The 18,307-nt window shown below is 43.6% G+C and overlaps 2 protein-coding genes across 12 annotated transcripts in view; one reads left to right on the top strand and one right to left on the bottom strand.

The window, feature by feature from the left end:
* Nucleotides 1-3,107, top strand: part of TNNI3K (TNNI3 interacting kinase) — a 278,050-nt gene extending 274,943 nt beyond the window's left edge. Inside the window, exon 25 of the mRNA XM_077333331.1 lies at nucleotides 2,791-3,107. Within this exon, the coding sequence (XP_077189446.1) occupies nucleotides 2,791-2,867 (77 nt within the window). The 3' untranslated portion in view covers nucleotides 2,868-3,107. The remainder of the gene's footprint in view (nucleotides 1-2,790) is intronic.
* A 2,822-nt stretch (nucleotides 3,108-5,929) lies between these two features.
* The window catches only part of ERICH3 (glutamate rich 3), a 96,232-nt gene continuing 83,854 nt past the window's right edge, over nucleotides 5,930-18,307 (bottom strand). For all 11 annotated transcript variants that reach the window (XM_077333316.1, XM_077333319.1, XM_077333317.1 and 8 more), the window contains one exon: nucleotides 5,930-15,626. The gene's annotated coding sequence lies outside the window, so the exon portion shown is untranslated. The remainder of the gene's footprint in view (nucleotides 15,627-18,307) is intronic.

Genomic DNA, 18,307 nt, shown 5'->3' with positions numbered 1-18,307 from the left:
AATCACTAGCAGCCACCCTGGAGTGTCCCCTGGAGGAACTGGCTATTAACCTAATTGGTTTACTCTGCGGGCCTCAGAGAAGGCTAGCAACAAGGCATCCTCAAATCATTTGTCCTTGGATGCAAACCAACAAAGCTTAGGGCGCTAACAGATGAGCTTAGAATGGCAAAGGTGTTAGGCTTGTGGGAGTCTGGTGCCTCTCCTCCTACAAGCAAAATAAGGCATCTGCAATGCGTTATCAGTACCTGCAACTTACTATGCTGGAAACATATTAGCTGACAAACAAACCAGGAGAAATTTGCAGACATGACCAGCTCTGAGTATGAAGACTGCTTTTTGATAAAGTGCACCACTGTCTGTCATACTAGAACTGGGCCCTTTTGTCCCTGAAGAACTCTTGTTAAATGAGGTAGATTCTCAGAGGAGTCATCATTGTCCTCAAAACTGGAAGCTAAAGGAAGGATCCCGGGGGCTTGGTCAGTGGCTCAGATGGCCCCAGGGCCCCTGATCATGAGTGACCTTTCTAAATGCCCTGGCCAGCAACCCAGAAATATGAGTGGGTGCCGTGTGGCTCCTCACTAGAGGAGGAATCAGCCAAGGTTCGCAGATTGCCTGTATCAACTCTGCTGGGGGATGCCCTCCTTGCTTTTGTGTGCTTTCTGAAACCCTTCTTTCTGGCAGTCTCCTGCCTCTTGGAAAAACCCCTCTTTGGCTACTAGAACTTCTGGAGTCCATGGATGGAGAGTTTGCATGCCATCACATTTGTGCAGCCACCACAGCCATGCCACAGTCCTTTCTGTCCTGCTGCTAGGTTTGGGCCTTGTTGAAGGGATCCCAGCTGTTCCACACATGCAGAAAGTTGCCCCAGGGTGGCTTTAGCCTCTGAGCTTGTTGCTTTAGTGCTGGTTCTATATTTATATATTTATTATATTTATATTTATAATAGCTTTCTATTTCCAGGTGCTAGTGAGGCCCACAATTTCCTGCCATGCAAACTCTTGCCCCTTGTATGATGGGATGAGGCTCCTTGCACCTGAACATGTCACTCCCTTCTTGGGAGGCATCTTGAATGTGCAAATATTAATGCTGGAATGCCCTTCCAAGTCAATCAGCCCATCAACACCAATCTTCCACATCCTTCTTTCTCTTAGATATTATTGACATGTTTAAAGAAGGTGATCCCCACAATTCTGGAGTCTTGTCCAGTCAAATGCAACCCCATAGGCAACCCTAAAGTGAAGAGACCTTACCATTTCTCAGTGCCCAGAAATGGGGAGTGTGAGGGTACATGTGGGTGGAATTAATCAAGAATAAAGATGGGAGAGAACAGAAGAAATTGGGAGATGGGCTGCCTCCTGATACTGATACCTGTTGCTCTGTAAAGCTTGGTAAGGACTTCAACCTACCAAACCTGGGGAAGGGCAATTGCATCTATTTGCTGGTTTTGGCAGCACTAAACCCCCAAGAATCTCCTTGATCAATTCAAAAAGTAGGTGATTGTACCTTTTCTGGGGGGGGGGGGAGATTGGAGACTTTGGGCTGACAACCTCAGAAAAACAGGCCAATAGGAGGTAGAGGTGAACATTCAGCCACACTGCTCAATGCCCAGCTGCCACTGGCCGCTAGAGCTCCTAGGATCGATGTCCTCCTGAGTCACAGATGAAAGTAGGCAACAGTGAAGCAGGAAGCACCTGAAGAAAATAGCCCCAAGCATTTGTGTTGCTTGACTCCAATTCTGGAAGCTTCTCTGTCCAACACTGCCTCTCAATGGCACTTCTCCCAATGAATCTCCTCCATCCCATGCCACTTCTACCCATCACTTCCTTCCATTGACATCAATTGATTTAAAAGGGTGTAACTCTGGTTGTTATTGTACTGCTAGCATTAACTACAAGCAGTATCCTAAATGGAAAAGGCACATTTTGTTGTGGTTCTACTTGGTAGCAGTCCCCTGAAGCTCCTGACAGTGAATGCAGGAATGTGCTATGTTTGAGCCAAGATGCTTAGCTTTGGGATGTATTGATGTGCAGCACAGTTCATGTGGCAACTGGGCCAGCCGCTGTGAGTTCACAGGAGAGTTAATGTGACATGCAGTTAGAAGGTCCTTTCTTCACCTTTTTGGATATCCCTTTCCCTAACTTTTTAATATTTCAGAGTAATATCTCTTTATTATTGAGTTGGTGTTGAGAAAATTGACTAGGTTAGGCTGGCAAGCATTGCAGCAGCATAATAGCAGTAACAATCTCTTTGACCAGTGACCCAGATGATGCAGCCCTTAATAGGCAACCTGGTACTTGTCATAGCAGCCATTGTCATGATAATTGTCCAGGATTAAGGGCGTAATTATTTCTGGCAGGCTGCTTATTGTTGACTGTCGGATTCCCCATTCAAGGTCAAAATAGGTATTTCTTAAAAAATAAAAAGTCAAATATAAATTTGACAGTGTATTATAATATCCTGGTTCCAGATTTGTCAGGCATTGGTATAAAGGCTGCTGTGAGTACCCTGTGCATGAATGGCTACATAGACATATTTCATATCTGACTGCTAACATTTTCCTTCAGACAATAGTTATTAAAGTTGGGGGGATGGGGGGAGGGCTGGAAGGAGAAAAGAGATTGAAACATTTCATTTGGAACAAATCTGTGGATTGCTGATTTTGTTGGATGTGCCTTTCATATTACCTTTTGTAAATATGGTTACATATTTGGAAGCAGGGACAGGAGGGGTGTTACTGGGCTGAAGGGCATTTGTGACTAGCACACCTGAGCTTTTCTTTACCTGCCGCAGGTTATGTGTCGGATCCCATGAGTACGATGCGATTTCATTCCTGCAGCAACAGTGGCAGCTTTGAAGACAGTGGTTGACAGCAGGAACGATCTACCTGAAGAGAGATGCTCCAAGAGTCGGCAGCCACAATTCTTTCTGTGTCACTGCAGCCCCTAGACATTGTACGTTACTTCCAAAAGCCCTATTGTTGGTTTACTTATTTACTGATTACAAATGCTTTTGCCATATGTTATTCCTCAACCTATTCTTTCTATACTTGTAACGTAAAGAAGGTGAGGAAAAAATAAACCAGCTATATGCTGCAGAGTTTAAAACAACGTCATTTGCCTTGGGATGGGACCACGTGGAATGCAGTTAGAGAGCTTGGAATATATTTCCTGCATTGGGATTGAGTGGATGAAGCCTCCTATAATGTGACTATTACCCTCTCTTCCTCTTGCAGGAAATATAGTGTTCCATCTTCCCATGAGGTCACCAGCATGTTCTCTCTCTCTCTCTCAGCTGCAAGTTCTTGGATCTTATCCATTAGGTCTACATTACCACTCACTGTGGTTTATCTAGCCTCAACTCTCTCTTCTGGAATCATGTGGGATGCCTTTACCTGGTGCCTGGCAAATCCTCAGGGCCAAATGTCCTCATGCTGGAATGCAAAGCCCTAAAGCAGCACTCTTAACAGCCAACTAGCCAGTCTTGTCTCTCCAATGGAGCCATGCTGAATCAACAAAGGGTCTTGGAGCACTAGAAAGACTAATATTTTGATGGAGCTTTTGTACATCACAGCCCATTTCTTCAGGTGCATGTAATATTTCTCTCCCTTGGAAATACACATGGGTGCAAACACAAGACAGGGGGCAGACATTACCAAATGAGGTTAGACGTTCAGGGAAAAGGTGAGCCACGCTGTCACACACGTGAAAACCACAATTCAGTTAAAAGAGTATCTAACCCAGAGAGCGGATCACCTAGTTCTAACTAGCAAAGTGAGATGTACAGCAGACATGAACTTCTACTGAGGGACAGGGACCTTATATAGTGATCTAATCACTCCCAGTTTCTACCAAGTCCAAACTGGATAGCATGAAATGCACAAACGAATCCCCCCTCAGCAGCTTTACCCTGCATCTCCCTTTGAAATGTTTTTGCTAAAGTATGGTGACTTTCAAGTCTGTTACTGAATCTCCGGGGAGGCTGAAATGCTCTGTTTAATGTTTACCGATACATTTTAAACCTGTCCTTGGTGATAGGCTCATTGAAGTTTTGCATATCCAACATCAAGATTTATATGCATTAAGACACAGGTTTCCCTCTGGTTCCCATTCTTGCGTATAATTGGACAAGACTGTGCCAAGCTTGGGAGTGTGATTTAATCAGAATACTGATGATGCCCAGTTGTCTTTGGGTGGATTCTCATCGTAGTCTCTTCAGAAAGCTCCACAGATACAGAGGACCCTGTCTCCTTGCACTTGCCTCCTGAGGACTTGAGGGCCTTGCCCCCCCCCCCCCACACACACACACACCCCAGGCCTGCCCAGGCAGTTTTGGTTCTCTTCTTCCTTTCACGTGCCGTGGCCAAGACAGCACTAAGGTTAATCTGTGGTCTTCCCCGAGTTCCCTCTTCTGGGGTTCCATTACTTGCCTGGGCAATTAAATGTGAAGTCAGCTTATGAACTAAAAAAATTGGAATGGCAATGAAAGATCTTTTTTTCCCCCTTCTGACAAACCATTTTGATGGGGCATCAGAATGGCTTCCTTTTCAATAGCAATGACATCAGCAGCTGCTACATCACAGCCCATGCCCATCACAAGCCAAAGCCTTCTAAGCCAACTCTGGAAGGGGCTCGAGATCAACAGGCAGCTCCTTGGCCTGTGTCCGCCCAGAGCCAGAAAACCTTTACGTGGGGGATTACCAATGAGTACGTGGCTGATCAGTCATCAGTATTTTCTCTGCTTTACTTCAACACGATTTTACCTCCACCCACCCACCCACAACCCTTGCAGGCTTTTTTAAAAGCAGGAGTTCATGACTCTCAGCCCTACTAACTGCTAGTTTTGTTCTAGTCAATTGCATAGAGAATTCACTTTAGGAAAGTTTATAAGAGGAGTAATGTTGTCTGCTTCCTTTTTCACTGCTGATTGGAGGGACATGACCAATGAGTGATGGGGCCAAGCCCATTTTTGTGCCACTAAGGCTATGGGCCTGGCCTACATCCTGCCTGTGGTGCTCAGTTAGCCTCAGCCTCTGCTTTGGGAGCAGCAGTGGACAAGACAAGCAGTTTCTACCATCCCACAGTGAGGCCCAGAAGGGCTAGGTGGCTTATGTTTCATTGCTCTCCCCCTCTCAAGTAGCATCTAGTGGTGTGCATGAGAGAAAGAGAGGAGAGGAAACGGAGGCCAGGGGTGCAACAGATAAAGGCAAACAGCAGGGAGATTCAAGAGCCAATGTGCTACAATGTTTGGGATGTCAGACTAGGATTCGGGAGACCCAAGTTCCAATTCCCACTCTACCATGGAAGATTGCTGACTGGCTTTGAGTCAGTCACACTCTCTTAGTCTAACCTGCATTGCAGGGATGTTGTGAGAATAAAATGGAAGCATACCACATCGGGTCTCCATTGGGAGAATGGAGGAGGTATACGTGAAGTAAATAAATGAATAGTTATATTGTGGAGGCTCATCTGCACAACAGCATCAATAGAAGATGCTCCAACAGCAGCCAAAAGAAAATCCCTCCTTGATCCCATATGCAGTGGCAGCTCTCCCCTTGCTGAGATTCCACTAAAATCTGGTGCAGGATTTCTTATTTTAAAATATAGTTCAGTACTTTGATTAGGTGCAGTGAGCAGTCATGTGAAAAACAGCACACAGAAACATTTAACAACTCGGTTATAATGTTGCAAACCATTCCAAGGCAGAAGAGCAAGGCAATAAAGAGGGTGTCTTTGTGTGGGCATACGAACACACGCACATACACAGTCTGCTTGTATCTCCCTTGGATACTGCTGTGGAGCCTGGGCGATTCTGACTGACAGCGCTGAAACACCCACTGCTCCCACTCGCCCTGCAATATTGAATCACAGCACCACCTAGTGCTTTCTGAGATGATGAGTCTGTTTGGAAAGCCAAGGAATTCTTCCCCTCCTTTTTTATTGTTCTGAGTCAGAGACACGTTTATTCATATGCATATTGTGCAAACACGACTACGAACATATTACAGCAAAAGAGGGGATGGCAATTTTACATGCAAGAACTGCTGAGAAAAAATAAGCCCAAAAGGGAAAGGTTTGTACATTGTTATAATGGGCCCAGTCCTCTCCCCACAGAGGTGGAGATTTTCTTGCCTTAGATTTCCATGCCAGAAAGACATTTTCCTGATAAATGAAGCCCTTTACAGACATTTAGTTTTGGCACTACAACTGCATTTAACAGGAGTGCGACCTACATTTAATCTTCCCTATATAAACAATTGTTATTTTACGTGAATGAGGCAATGAGCATATTTTCCATGATTCTATGATTTCAGTACATGCAAATAGAATTCTTTTTCTGTCTCCAGGAAACATATTCATGCATAGTGAAACTGCAAATGGAAAGTATGTGTGTTGTTCCATTCATACAAAATCACCAATGTGAGTACTGGGAGCGCTAAGCATTATACTTGCATTACGTTTTGGTTGGATCACCAAAATCAAGCCTTTAAAAAGGGTTTGTGTGCCTGTCAGGAGACTGTTAAAAGTCATACAAAATCACTGGGGTCCGTATTCTAACATAACCACCTTGCCATTGTTGGAAAATGAAATGCCTGATGTACAAAGAAGATGGGATCCTGCAGGGGGCAGCATGAAGAAATTAGGATGAGGTCAACACCTCCTCACTTTTAAGTGTCTTTCCTTGTCTGTCTTCAGATTGCTACTCACAGGGCAATTTCTCCCTTCTTCTCAGCAGTGCCACGCTCAGTCATATCCTCTATCTCCTCCAGAGACGTAGTTAGGAACTGATCTCTGTCTCTCCTCTTTCCTATCAAGTATATTAATTACTAAATAAACCTTTATGTGCTCTTTAATCAGGTTGTGCATCCTTCCTGTTTACTCTGCCAACATCAATACCATATTTTGAAGCAAACCAGACCTTATCCCCATTAATAGGCTTCTGCATCAGGTGGGCAGCTGTGCTGGTCTGAAGCAGCAGGACAAAGTTTGAGTCCAGTGGCACCTTTAAGATGAACAAGGTTTTATTCACGGTATAAGCTTCCATGTGTCTGCATTCTTTTTCAGGTATACTTTGAATAAAACTTTGTTCTGTTGCCTGTAATTTCAATAAATATTATTATTATTATTATTATTATTTAGTATTGCAAGTTGGCTTTTAAACATGTTTTTAGAATTGTATTTGCAGATTTTAACAGAATTAGATTAAATGCATTCAAAAGCATGTATGCTATTTGATTGGTGTTCAAGAAAGAACATCTTTAAAAAAAACCAAGAACAAATGAATAAGGAGGAAGGCGTTAGAGCTGAGTGGGCATCCCATGCCATTATTATGGGCAACAATAGCTGTACAGTCCAAGGGAGATTTCTCAATTTAGAAAGTTATCCTTTTTCAAGTAACTAAAGGAGAGCCTTTATAGAGGTTTGTGATTCTTGTGAGTAAACTGCAATTCAAGAAAAGAGGGCAGTGAGCCCGTCAAACTGACAACCGTACAAGTAAACATGGCAAAAGATTTTGCTACCTTTGATGCCAGACAAAAGCAAAATATAAATTGTTTAGTGCATACTTGGGCTATGCCTATGAGGGGAGCAAGGGAGACAGATGCCCTTTGTGTGGGTGTGAGTCTATATGCATATATGTATGCTTGTAAATCTTATCCCCCCCCCCCATCTCAGTCGCATGTGCATTGTTCTCTTCCCTGCCTACTTTATCCTCAAAACAATCTTGTGGGCTCTGTTTGGTAGGCCAGAGGGAGGCCAGCCTTTGAACTTACCAGGAGTGTTCCCAGTGGGAGTCAAGAGCCAGCTACGCCACATGGCCTCTGTGGTGCTGGCCCAGCAGCCCCTATGGCACTGCTGCCAACACAGGGACCCCTGGGCTCAGCTGTCATCAGGACACCCCACTCCTCCCTGACTGCTGCCAAAGGTCCAAAAAAGGGTCAGTTTAAAAAGCAAACACTTGATACAGCACCTCCTTATAGTTTTTATAGAGCCACTCAATTAAAATACCTCCATGGAAACCTCTTTTTTTGTCCTTTAAGTTTGAATTATTCACTGGAAAATGTTAAATGGTTTTTTTAAAACACTTTAAAAAGTTTTGCAACCTTTCTCCTTCATCTTCTCCTCTTTTCTGGGTCTCTTTTTGCCTAGTTCAGCATCACTGAGCACAAGAGGCACAATTAAGATACAGCCCACATATGTGGTAGAGAAAGCTGAAAGTGAACTTTGATCTTCCCTTTTCACAGTAATGAGCAAATTCTGCTTTTTGGGAGAAAAAGGGAGATGCCAAGGTTTCCTTTGACAGCTGGGAGTGAGGGTGGGGGAAGAAACACCTTAGATGCCAAGATGACATCTGTAGGAATTGTGAGGGGGAGGGAGTATAGTTCCCTGGAGAATTGTAAATAAACTTGATCTTGAAATTTCACATCAAGGGAGAGCACCTTTGAATGGTGAGGACAGATTGCCCACACAGTCATTGCAGGGACAATACTCATAACTCAAACAATGAGACCACCAGACTAACAGCTCTTCCATTGGGAAAATCTAGCGGCTGTGAGCAGGTGCCTCCTGGGCAGAGACCTTTTTCTCTGAAGGTGAATGGTTATAAAATCATGTGGTAGAAGTATTCCCATTTGACATGGGCAAAACTGTCTGGAGAATTTTCCAGTTGTTTTAAAATGTGACATCAGAGTCACAAGAAAGTGCCTGGTGCTACCCATTTTCATGCCAGACATCTCTTAATCCATGCTGGGTAAAGTAATGCCACTGAGGCTGGAAAAAAAACAGAAGAGGGTTTTTTTTTTTAATACTCTGCTTTTCACTACCTGAAAGAGTCTCAAAGTGGTTTACAATCACCTTCCCTTTGTCTCCCCACAACAGACACCCTGTGAGGTAGGTGAGGCTGAGAGCTCTAACAGAACTGCTGAGAATAGCTCAAACAGGACTATGACTGGACCAAGGTCACCCAGCTGGCTGCACGTGGAAGAGCGGGGAATCAAACCCCGCTCTCCTGGTTAGAAGCCACCACTTTTAACCACTACAACCTGCTGGCTTTCAGTTCCCTTGCTAAACTTCTCTTCCTTTCTTTCCCTTTTGTCCCAGCCTCACAACTCCCCCTTCACTGTTTCCTCCAGGGATCATGTTTCCTTTTCCTACCAATTATCTTTCTGAACCCACAAAACACAAAGTACTTGATTTCTCCTGGATATGCTTATGAGATTACAGGCAGAAGTTCAACAGATGGATTGCTCTATCTTGTCCTCGCTCCAGTGCATATAGGAGCAGCAATAGCCAGAATTACATATGCATGAAAACAGCACATTTTTGTCCATTTCAATAATCTTGAAGCACCAAGATTAAAAGTAGGGAAGGGGGATTAGTTTGTTTCCTCCTGAAGAATTTGAATGCTTTAGAAGCAAGGTTGAACGGAATGTGTTCAGCAACAATCCAAATCTTTACTTGATCAGGTAGACCCGCCCTGTTTTTACCAGAAGGGCTCCTAGATCCTTAAGAACTGCATACTGGGAAGAAATCCAGCGGGATTCATGGCATGGAAACGTTCAACGGTGCCCATTTCTCCTGCTAGCCTCTTGTCCTGTCATTCAGCTGGTAAAGAACATCTGCCAACTCTCAGTTCAATGTATCCCTATTAACCACTCCATTCATGTGTAAGAAATTAATAAGGACTAGAAATAGACTAAGGGGAACCACAGGAGGGAAGATCTATGCTTCTTTTAATTGCCCAACCTTGTTGCTAGTATCTGACCTCCTTCATTCATGTGGGATTTGCATTGCCTTGGCTCAACACAATTCTGATTCCTTGGTAGTTGACATCAATGGTTAATAGTTTGATATGCAAAGTATTTGATAAGTCCAACTGGTAGGATCCATGCAAAGCAAACACATAGTTTTACTTGTAATTAGAAGGAAACTATTAGAAGAAAGCAGAGCCTCCATTAATTGGTCTCTACAGAAGAAATATCAAGTCTTTGGGGGAAAGCATACTTCTCAGAAGTATTCAAGTAGAATGTTTATAAACAAAAAGAACACTCCCTGAGACAGATAGGGTTCCCCAGGTGACAGTCAAGGCCAGCGATGTTTTTTCTTCTGAAATATATATAAAAGAGAAGATCTCACAGAGGTTGTTCTGATCCATCCAGTCCCTAGTGGCTGGAGCACCACTACTAATTGTTGTCAACCTGATTAGCAGCCTGATTTTCAGTTTATGATCTACATGATGAGAAAAAGAGACATGGTCAATGGGCACAGGAAGGCTTAGCACACCATTGCCATTCACTTTCTCTTCTGCACAGCTTGGCACTTGGGCAGAGCTTTACTGCTTAGGCCACATTGAGGCATGCCAAGTGGAACGTTCGAGCCCCATTTTCCTGCCTTGAAAATTTCACTGGATTCTTGGGGCTAAACCAAAACTGCTTTCTCATTGGGAGAAACAGAGATTGAACACCTCTGTAGTGAATTTTTTATGTAAGATGCAAATGTATGCATTACATATGCCTCAGCACCATGCTGAAGAGCTTATACAAAGTCAGCATAGGACTATTTATTTAGTTCTCTTTTATCCTTCCCTTCTTCCAAGGACCAAGGGACAGTGTGCATTATTCTGTATTGTACATCATTGTATATCAAATTAGCTCAATCTGGTTTATTTTAACAAGCAGCAGCCTTCCAGGCTTGTCTGACACCTCAGATCCTTTCAGCTAAGATGCCAGGGTTGAACCTTGGACATACAAAGAATAAAAGAACTGTGTCTGCTGCTATGATCTCCTTGCGATCTTGCTCTCCCACTGAACCACAGTCCATTCCTACAAAATCCTTACTGCTAGAATGTGCCAACTTTATTTTGTCACTTACTGGCTCCCATGTATTTTGATTCCTCCCTCCCTTTAAGGCCATCAGCAGCAGATACGCTTCCCTCATTCTTGAAGGTTAGGCTGGGACAGCGACTATCCAAAGGATGCCCAGTGAACTTCATAGCAGAATGGGGATTTTCATCTGTCTCCCAGATCCTAATCTGACATGCTACCCGTGACATCACACAAATTCTTGGATAATAAAACAGGAAACAGAATATGTCTCTCTCCCTTTGACTCACTGTGTAAACACTGCAGTGAAAATTAACATTCATGGTGCCTTTGTTATCATATATAAGATGACCCTTAGCCTCATATTCAGTGTTGCAACAACAGACCACTAGAATGAGTCCTCCATCTTACAGTAACCCCTCTCTTCCTTGAGCATTTATTTATATAAGGACTTTTCACAGATAAACTTTAATCCATGGCAGTCAATAAAAACCTCTGTTCACCTCTAAAACATATGACAGATTCCTTTGGATGTGGTGGTGGTGCAGAACCTGCTCAGATATTATTCCATGGTAGAATAAGACACCTCTCCCAGGCATTCTTTCGGTTAAAAACTGAACATGCTTGAGCAGCCCCAAAATGTTCACACCTTAAAAGCAAAGTATTGCACACAAGATAACAAATAAATGACTGCCCGGCCATGCTATGTGGGGGGGGGGGGGGATTCTCTCTCTCTTTTACATTACAAGGTAAATAGAGAGAGATACACATTCTTAAATGAGGCAACTGTAAAATTTAATGTGTAGACCTCATGTGACTCCTGAGCAGAGCTTCAGAAAATCCACAATGGAAATGGCCATTCATGTAGGTATGAATGCAGATACAACAAATGAACTTCACACCAGCCGCTTATCACTTCATGGCACTGCAGGGATAAGAAAACACTGTCCTACTGAACGTCTTTGGTCTATTAAGAATCCAGATCTTCTATCACACTGAAGGGAATACTATATTCCTTAGAGAGAGAGAGATAATTGAAAAGAGGGAAGGTGACTCTTGCTGTACTCCACTAGAATCCCTATAGCTTTAAATGCTTTTCAAAGTCTACTTTTAATTCTCTAACTCTTAGGGCCCATAATTGTGTAGAGTAGAAGTTTGGATCATCAAATGAAAACAAATAATACTTGAGATCACAGAAACTTGTTCCCTAGCTACTGTGCCTTGTGTGGAGGCTCGCAGTTCGTAGGGCAGTCAGGGAAATGGCAAAAATTAATGTTTCTGTCTAAAGTTGACCAGCCTTAACAGGCTAATTCAAGGGTTGCAAGAGGCATAATCCTGAGCACTTCGGTCTAAGGAAATCAAGCACACAGCTGCCACCCCAAGGCCTTTCTAAGCATCATTCTCATATGAATAGGTGTGCAGAGATGTGTGAATGTACACATATGCATTACATCTACATGATTTCAAGTACAGTGTAGATCAACAGGTCCATTTCTGTTCACACATATATGAACTCACATGGTTGGTGAAGAGGAAAAGGCATGTGTGGACACATCTAAAATAGAGGATTATGGGGCATATACAAAATCTGGAGCAAAATAATAGAATTAGAAAAATCAATTCTCATGTAGGCAACTTTATGTCGCTTCTCATTTATATAAACATTAACACTGAAAGTTTATCTCTGAGTGCCTGGCAAGACAGTGGAAAATTAAGGAGAACTCCACCTTGATCTAATTCTCCCTACCAACTCATGTAAACCTGCCATTTTGCTAATAAAACTAATTCTATGCGTACATCCAGAAGTAAGCTTAATTGCATTCAAGAGGGATTACTTCCCAGAGATCTTAGAGAAGAATATTCTAAATCAGAGTTATGTTTCCAGTGTCTAAAAGGGACTTGAGAAGGGTGTTGTTCAGTTTAGGATTGCATCACCAGGGGCATCCTCCTCATCTCCTTGAGTTTGTGGATGATGAAACCTGAATATGTAATAAAAGCAAAGGATTCCCAAGTTCTCTCACTACCTTGTGCATCCTGTAATTGCATTAACACAGACCTGGCTGCAATGATATCTAACTTGTAGAAAAGCGGAGACATAGGATCATAGAGTTGAAAGGGACATCCTGGGTCATCTAGTTCAACCCCCTGCACTATGCAAGCCACTCACAACCCTATTGCTCATCCACTGTAACCTGCCACCTCCTTGAGCCTTCACAGAATCAGCCTCTCTGTCAGATGGCTATCTAGCCTCTGTTTAAAAATTTCCAAAGATGAAGAACCCACCACCTCCCGAGGAAGCCTGTTCCACTGAGAAACCGCTCTGTCAGGAACTTCTTCCGGATGTTTAGACAGAATTTCTTTTGAATTAATTTCATCCCATTGGTTCTCATCCATCCCTCCAGGGCAAGAGAGAACAACTCTGTTCCATCCTTTATATGGCACCCCTTTAAATACTTGAAGATGGTTATCAGATCCCCTCTCAGTCATCTCCTCTCCAGGCTAAACAGACCAAGTTCCCCCAACCTTTCCTCATATGTCTTCGTCTCCAAACCCCTCACCATCTTTGTTGCCCTCCTCTGGACATGCTCCAGCTTTTCTACATACAACTAGCAGCTGGATGTCTGATGCTGTTTGACCTCACCCCCTGGTGAAAATAGAAAGACACTATTTACATAAAAGATGGCAACACAAAGCCACTGGCATGAACATTTCCTGGGTGAATGGGATCATCTCCAGATAGGACACACTTTAAGAGAGAGAGAGAGATTGATTCTTCACTCCTCCACATGCAACCATCTGGGTGATCCTGGGCTTGCGGAGGTGTTGATAAAGCTGTTCCCACCGAGCAGTAATATCAGGCTCTCAGCCTCACCTACCCCATTGGGTGTCTATTATGGGGACAGGAAAGGGAAGACGACTGTAAGCCACTTTGACTACAGGTAGAGAAAAGCAGCATATATGAACCAACTCTTCTTAAGACCTAATTCAGCTCTCACAGAGACTGTGAGAGGGGAAGAGGGTTATCCTCTGACACACTGAATCATACACACAGTTCCTGCAAGTCACATGGTGCAAGAGTGAATCATGAGACTACATGATGGAAAAACAGCCACATATCACCCTGTCTCTATACTTGAAATCAATTTACCTATCTATATTTGATACATTTCATCAAAAATCTCAGTACTATTACATGGAAAATGTTGTCGTTCTGGAAAAGATGGGATTTTGTACCAGAGTATGTTCTACAAATAATTGCAGATCTTCCTGATCAGCCTCCTAATGCGTATTAAAGCTGATACATGAGGCTTCTGCTATGTCAGACGCATAACTGCATACCACATAGTTGAGATCATGTACAAAAGGGAATTGGATCCCAAAAACTTTGTCTTACCTCAGCTTGCATAAAAGAACTTCCATGCCCCCCACCCTCTCCTTCCCCAGCAGTCCTTGCCCCATGAAAAGATACTCAGATTAAGGGAAACTCCAGAATTGTAGTGATAGTTTACAGTAGGGAGCAGCAGCCAGGCTGGGTAAATAATTAGATCCTGGCTTGTGCAAGTAAAAATGCCTTCTGTGTGTATAATGGGCCACTTTGGATTTAAGTCTGTTAAGACATCACAACACCACTCTCCCTTTTTTTTTTTTTTAAGAACTGTCCCAGTCTATTTACACTGCAGTGGCAGTAGCAGCAAATTATACTTGATCTTGTGAGAGGTTTCTTCTGTTTATGGAGTCCAATCAGTATTAAGAGCAAAGCAGTAGCCATCATTAGTCTCCCAATTTAAATAATCATTTGAGATTTACATTCTGAATCATGTAGAGCAGTGGTCCCCAACCTTTTTATCACCGGGGACCGGTCAACGCTTGACAATTTTACTGAGGCCCGGGGAGGGGTAGTCTTTTGCCGACATCGCAGCCACTGCCGCCTGACCCCTGCTCCACTTGCTTTCCTGCTGGTACCCCTGACTGCTCACCACCCACTAGGGGGTGCTGCCAAGGCGGCCACTGGACAGCATCAAAGGTGAGCTGGCAGCAGAGTGGCAGGGCAGCCCCCGAGGCAGCAGCCGGGGGGGAGGAGGAGGAGCTGCGGCCCGGTACCGACTGATCCACAGACCAGGACTGGTCCCTGGACCGGGGGTTGGGGACCACTGATGTAGAGAAGACCTAATCAAAAAATATATGCCCCACATTCTTTTGTAACACATGGGTGTGGACACACAGCTCTCATCTTGACAAAGAGCTTGCTGTCTCAGAAGATAAACAAGACACAAACAGTGGACTAGGGAAAGGGGTACAAATCACCAATCTATACAGTTCTCAGATCGCCTTGCAGGTGCTTTATTATCCTAGGAAAGTTCCTCTTGTGGCCCTCTCTCACACTGCAATTAGCTCGGAGATTTTTGGGGGGTTATTTTGCAAAGTTCTATTAAAGCAATAATTCTCAGTTTTCCAAAAGAAAAGTGTGGCAGCTGTTGGTGGAGCTTCATGATTATTATCTTCATAATTATAAAGGAGTGCTATTTCTGAAAAGGGGTTAGAGCGGCTTGTTTCACTTGTCTCGAGTTGTTCTGGTGCAAAGTGACACATTTTTATGCTGCTCATCAAGGGAAAGAAAGAATGAGAACAGATATCCCAGCCAGCACCCATCTACAGTGATTTGTTAAAAAGTTGCTAATAATAACATTAATAATGGAAAGCAGGAAATACAAGCAGAAGGAGGAGAGACAATGCACAAGAGAATCCCCCACCCTGCTATCTCTTGGGACCCCAACGATGACAAGGCTGGAACGTTGAATCCCAAAGCATTCTGGAAAAACAAAAAAGAAAGTTAGCTGTATAGTATATCCATAATAACTCCTATAATTCTAATAAAACAAATCTAGGGGAAAGTCTACTCTCTGTTTAAACTCGTATTGTCCCTCAGAGCTATTTAAACAATACCTTAATAGTAACAATTCACTCATTCTATTTGTTTATTGTTGTTTTTTAAATCATGTTTCAAAATGTAAACAAAAGCTAGCACAAAATAGTAATAGCAAAACATGCAATTTTTGTTGTGCAACTCATTAGCATAATTTATGAAGCATAATGTGTGTTTTCTTGTTGCTGTGTTTGAGACATTTTGGGTTGCCTTTGTAGTATTAAATTAGTAACTTACAGTAGAAAGTCCCTTGTATTCTGATACAATATATCTAAGTAAACACAGCAATTAAAACATGGGTTTATAATTCTTTAGCTAAAAATATTTAACGTTTAGCATACAGAATACTTCTTTCGCAAGTTTCTTCTTTTGTTATGACTGAGAAAAAAGGACAGCCTTCTTCAGCTACTTCTTCACTGAGGCCAAAGACCTACATAAGAAGGCTAGCGAGGACCTCTTCCTCCTTCCTCACCACATACTGCAGTGCCTCATGGTGCCAGGAGATGTTCACTACTGTAGTGCCACTAATTGTTGTCCTGAATTTGTGCTGATGTAAGGTTCAGCTTCAGCACAACTCCACCTTGAAAGCTGCCACTTAATTTGCAGTAAGGATGTGATCGGGCTGCTGACTGTGTTAGCTCTGACACTTTTTGACACTCAGGGCCTAGCTATATCCAAGTCCATCATTAGAACTTCTAATAAGACTCTTGCTTCAAGTTCCTTACCGGGAACTCCGTTTACCAGGTACACAAGGGCCTAACTCCAATCAAAACTATAGTGTGTAAGGAAGGAGTGTTCGAGTCCTCCCCCCCCCATGTCATTTTGCCAGTCTGATGTAGTCCAAGGAGTTCCATTTGTTTGTGCTCTGGGGCTGATGGGTCTGGTGGGGGACTGCCTTGTGATTGGTCCAGCCGCTGCTGTAACAGTGACTCAAGAGGCAATGGCCAGGGTGACACATGAGAGCTAGGAAGGATGTTGCCACCATCTGGCAATTTGTTCACCAGCCTACTTCACACAGCCTCTTCCTCCTCCCGAGGCAGCTGAGCAGGAGCGGCTGCCTGTACTCTCCCACTGCTGGCCAGTGCTTGCAGATCCATGCACCAAGCATAAAGGAGGGAGGGGTGCTGTGTTTGCTGGTCTGCCTCAATCACACAATGAAACAAACCCTTACTGTCTCATTGCTGAGTTGGGCCTGTGGCTCCACATCCCAAACACTAAGGAGGGAGGGGAACCTAGGGCAGATTGTTCTGTTGTCTATTCCCTTACTCTTCTTTGAATGGCAGATAGTAGATGTGTCAATATGTGACAATGGAGCTGGTGAGGGGAGCAGGCAAACTGTGCAGAGCTGGATATCTACCCCGGCCATGGGTAACTCAATGAGTAGGGTGGGTATAAAAGGCTGTGGAAGCCCAATCCTTAATTTTATCCAGGCCCCTAGAATCACTAAGATGGGAAAATGATATCCACTGACCCCATTTCTTGTCAGAAGCATAGGGGAGGAAGCTTAAAACCCTTTCTCCACAGAACTGGTTTGAATCAGGCCCCCACAGATATGGGAACGACATTCACAACTGCTAACTCACAGTGAATGGCTGACTGAAAGTCCTTACTGTGGACCTATACTCAACATGAGGACTACGCAACATGCAGTCAGGTCTTTTAGGAGTCTGGCAGCATGGCTGATACTCTAGAAAGCAGAGGAGGAAGAACCATGAAAGAGACTAACGTTGCAGACCACCTCCGCCTTATAGAAACATACAAGAGCACATACATGAAATTCTGACTATGAATTCACATCTGATCTGATGAAAAGTGGTTGATTGGCTTAGCCCTAATTCCTTTGACAACACTGCCACATTAATCTGGTAAATATCAAACCACAGAATAGCACTTGGTGTGGTTCTATGGCTGAAAGTCCAGCCTGTAAGCTTCTTGGAGGGGAGCCAATATGGAAACTATAAATAGGCTCATTTGAGCTCTTTAAGAAAGAGCCATGGGGTATATATATTCATGAGGGCCCAAAGCCAAGTTTTTAAAATCTATTTGATTACTTCTTCCAGGGGATTCAGTATATGAACTTTTCCACTGGGATCAACGGGACTTAAAGTGCTTGTCTTCAGCTGGACTGAGGGCCATTTCGCACGGCTTCAAAGTAGCAGAATGGTTGCTATTTGGAAACGCTACTAATTTGCCATAACCCACGACGTCGTAGACAATCTGCAACAATCCTGAAACCAATCAGCAAAAAGCGCTTCGTTGTGGCGCTTTCAGGGGAATCCAGAAAAGTGGATTCACCCTCCGGATAGCGATACACTCCTGCAACCAATCTGCAACAGTAGCGCTAAAGACCTGTGCGTTACCATTGTTGCTGGTTCTTCAAAGTCCCTCCCCCTGGCTCTCTCCTCCAAACTTCCGGCGAAGCGATCGCCATTTTTTTTTCTCCGAGCGAGCGGGGATAAACGCACCGGCGAGCCTCTTTCTGTTTAGAGGCTTCCCTGGCTTCAGTCCTTCACCTTTAGTCACTAAGCACAAACCACTGAAAAGCCCGTTTGCTGAAATAAAGTCCC

The sequence above is a fragment of the Paroedura picta genome, chromosome 4 (genome assembly GCF_049243985.1).
Source record: "Paroedura picta isolate Pp20150507F chromosome 4, Ppicta_v3.0, whole genome shotgun sequence".
Lineage (NCBI taxonomy): Eukaryota > Metazoa > Chordata > Lepidosauria > Squamata > Gekkonidae > Paroedura > Paroedura picta.
Note: the sequence above shows the minus strand (reverse complement) of the source record. Positions and strands in the feature narration are given on the sequence as shown.